Raw genomic sequence first — 1,906 nt, forward strand, 5'->3', positions numbered from 1 at the left:
ACCAGCTCATTAAAACCAGATTCACCTGTTTATTAAAACCAGATTCACCTGTTTATTAAAACCAGATTCACCTGCCCAGCCTTAAATCTGCGTCTTCAGCTGCTCTGCGGTTGTTTTAACGGTTCCTGAGGAGCAGCAGGTCGACTGTTTTCACCTGTCACATGATTTCCGCCTCAGGTTCCGGCGTGCCGAAAACAAAATTAATTATTTTATATTGAGTTAATAATTCTAATCTCTCCTCACACCCTGAAGTTTTACAGATATTAACAAAATTCTAGTTTGTTTTAACCTTTTAATTCTGTGTTTGATGGATTCTTCTTTATGGACTTTGATTTTCTTTACATGTTTCTGATTTAATTTCATTTTATCTTAAATTTAAAATACTGTCAGATTATCTGCAAACACACAAACTTGTTTTAATTCTAAATCAAGCTTTAAAACATTTTATTTCACTGAATCCTGAATAAATTTTACATATTCATGAAGAACATTTTGATGTGCAGAAGACACTAAAAGTCAAATCTTCAACTTATTGAGAACAAACAGCAAAAATAAATAAAAATGTTCAAATTTATTTACCTCATTTTTTTAATTCTGGTTCTCAGACATGAGTTTTTAATTATTTTGATGAAGTAACTATTCAGTCTATTTATTTTAAATAAATAAAAAAAACTCTTAAATTGTCAAACTTAATTAACAGAGATTGGTTGCAGACTTTAGATTAATTTGTCTGCAAACATCTGCAAAAAAGAGCCTGTAAACGTTTTTAACAGTAAAAGTAATTCAGACTGGTCCATGCGGGATTTGCGGGTTGTCTGGCGGAGTTTGATGCGTTTTCTGCAGGGTCGGATTTCCTTTGAATTCTCAGTTTAATAATTATTAATAAAAAAAACCAAAATGATTAGTTCTTTAATTTAAAAACTGTAAATTATTTTATGAGATTTTAATTTAGAATAAAAACACTTTAAAATCAGCTCGTTTAATATTACAGTAATTTTATGTTATATTTAATTTTAATTGTCGCATAAATTTGTCAAACTCTACTAAATAAATTTAAAAGTTCCGTTTGAGAACGTGAATCAAGAAGTTTCCGTTTTGTTCCAGTGCGCTCGGAGCGCGGCAGAAACCGAACTCCGTGCAAGATCCGTTTCAAATGGGTCTGAACGAGCAGAACTTCGGTTCTGGAGGGTGAACTTTGATGCGTCTTGCTTGTAAACCATGTTTGCGGGTCGGGGAGCCGATCGGCTCCTCGACCCGCTCGGACCGGGCCGCTGCTGACACCGAACCGGGCTGAGAGGAACCGAGAGGCGGCGCGAGGAGTTCGGCTGTTCCGAGCCCAAAACAATAAAAATCAGCTGATTTAAAATGTTTAAAATATTAAAAAGTTCGGCCGATTGACAAGAGTCCATTTCAAACTGTGGGTTTAAGTCCAGAAATTAACATTTTTTATGGCGTTCAAGTTAAAAAATTATCAATTAATCTGGTTTTACAGCGGATCAAATGCCACTTTTTGATCCTTTCTCAAACCCGATTTCCAGCTGATGAGCTCTGGTTCCGATTGGGTCCAGATTTATTGATTACAATACAAATCAACTTTCCTCTCACTTTAGACTGATGGGTTTTACCAGAACCGGAGATTCTGATTTATCTCCGGTGGACCAAACAGAAAGTTTCCTGCTCGGTTCGGTTGGGTTCGGTTCTGTGTGCAGTGTTTTACCTCTGGGCCGCCGTGTTCGCGTCCAGGATCCCCGCGCCCTGCATCCAGGAGCGGACCGGGGTCATGCCGGTGGGGAGCGGCTCCTCCTTCATGGTCAGGGCCCCCCGGGGGAGGCCGTCCTGGATGGAGAACATCAAACCGTCCTTCTGGGAGCCTCACCAGAACCGGGTCAGAAGATGAACAATAATC

At 38.7% G+C, this 1,906-nt stretch overlaps 1 protein-coding gene across 1 annotated transcript in view; it reads right to left on the minus strand.

Annotated features, from left to right (window-relative positions):
- LOC119408382 (transcription factor COE3) overlaps positions 1-1,906 on the minus strand; it is a gene marked incomplete at its 3' end in the record, with an annotated part of 29,428 nt that extends 27,522 nt beyond the window's left edge. Inside the window, 1 exon segment of the mRNA XM_037675185.1 lies at positions 1,718-1,906. Within this exon segment, the coding sequence (XP_037531113.1) occupies positions 1,718-1,851 (134 nt within the window).

This window comes from Nematolebias whitei, chromosome 4 (genome assembly GCF_014905685.2).
Source record: "Nematolebias whitei isolate Nwh7 chromosome 4, NemWhi1, whole genome shotgun sequence".
Classification (NCBI taxonomy): domain Eukaryota; kingdom Metazoa; phylum Chordata; class Actinopteri; order Cyprinodontiformes; family Rivulidae; genus Nematolebias; species Nematolebias whitei.